This window comes from Lactuca serriola, chromosome 8 (genome assembly GCF_051521515.1).
Source record: "Lactuca serriola cultivar US96UC23 chromosome 8, Lser_US96UC23_V15, whole genome shotgun sequence".
NCBI classification, from domain to species: Eukaryota; Viridiplantae; Streptophyta; class Magnoliopsida; order Asterales; family Asteraceae; genus Lactuca; species Lactuca serriola.
The window spans coordinates 2,630,033-2,630,996 of NC_136415.1; the positions used below are offsets into that span (position 1 = coordinate 2,630,033).

General features: G+C 49.9%; 1 protein-coding gene across 1 annotated transcript; it reads right to left on the reverse strand.

Moving 5' to 3' along the window:
- Positions 1-281: 281 nt before the first annotated feature.
- On the reverse strand, positions 282-677 carry LOC145065760 (uncharacterized). Its single transcript, XM_079012829.1, has one exon. The coding sequence runs from the start codon at positions 675-677 to the stop codon at positions 282-284; it is 396 nt and encodes a 131-aa protein (XP_078868955.1).
- Positions 678-964: the final 287 nt, after the last annotated feature.

Below are 964 nucleotides of genomic sequence, written 5' to 3' on the forward strand. Positions count from 1 at the left end.
TGACCTGCATGTGCTTCCCGCAATGCCTCTTTCCCTTTGATGTCGTCCACGCATCTTAGCCATGGGGTTGTGAAACCCTTCCGGTATAGCTCCCCCTCAATTAGAGAGTATGAAGGTGCCTTTATGCCTATTCTTCTGGCTTCGTCATGACTATCAGGCAGGACGCCTTGCTGTAAGAAGTCTATTAGTGGGGTCATCCATGTGGGTCCCGCTGTCGTGAGTGCGCCTACCTGCCATTCCTCTATGCTCCTTTCCTTGAGCACCTCGACCAAAACCTTCTTTTATAGGTGATCAAAACATGTCGACGCCAGTTTGCTTAGGGCGTCTGCTCTCCTGTTCTCGCTCCTTGGAATTTGCCTGATAGTGAACTCCTTAAAGGATTTGGTAAGTTTTCGCACTGTCTTAACGTATCTTTCCATTCTTTTGTCTCTTGTCTCAAAGCTTCCATTAACCTGGTTGGCAGCCAGTCTTGAGTCTGTCAGTGCAGCTACGGCCTCCGCCCCCATTTGTTTGGCGAAGCGTAGGACAGAAAGCAATGTTTCGTACTCCGCCTCATTATTTGACGTGTGGAAGTCGAAACGGAGGGCATACGTAACCTCTTCTCCTTCCGGGCTGGTTAAGATTAGGCCAGCCCCGATCCCTCCCTGCTGGACGCTCCATCGGTGTACAAGGTCCATTTTCTATTTCCCTCTGGAATTTATTTTACCACCATGATTCCTTTTTTGATTACATCTCCTTCCCCTGGGACTTCAAGTAGAAAATTTTCCAGTGCTTGCCTTGCTTGCATCGTCGCTGAAAAAAGGGGAAGCTGGCGTTGTACCATCGGGGTAAAAAAGGGTGACGTTTGGTTTACTGAGAGTTGTGTCGCCGTTGGCTGGAATGTGAACGGTGTCGGCAAAGGTGTAGCTAGTGGTACCGTCCCCATAGGTGGCCTCGGTTTTCGGGATGGCGGTTGGATGATGGC

Bases quoted from the DNA above. Each gene is read 5' to 3' on its own strand.
- LOC145065760 (XM_079012829.1), bottom strand. From the start codon at position 677: ATGGACCTTGTACACCGATGGAGCGTCCAGCAGGGAGGGATCGGGGCT.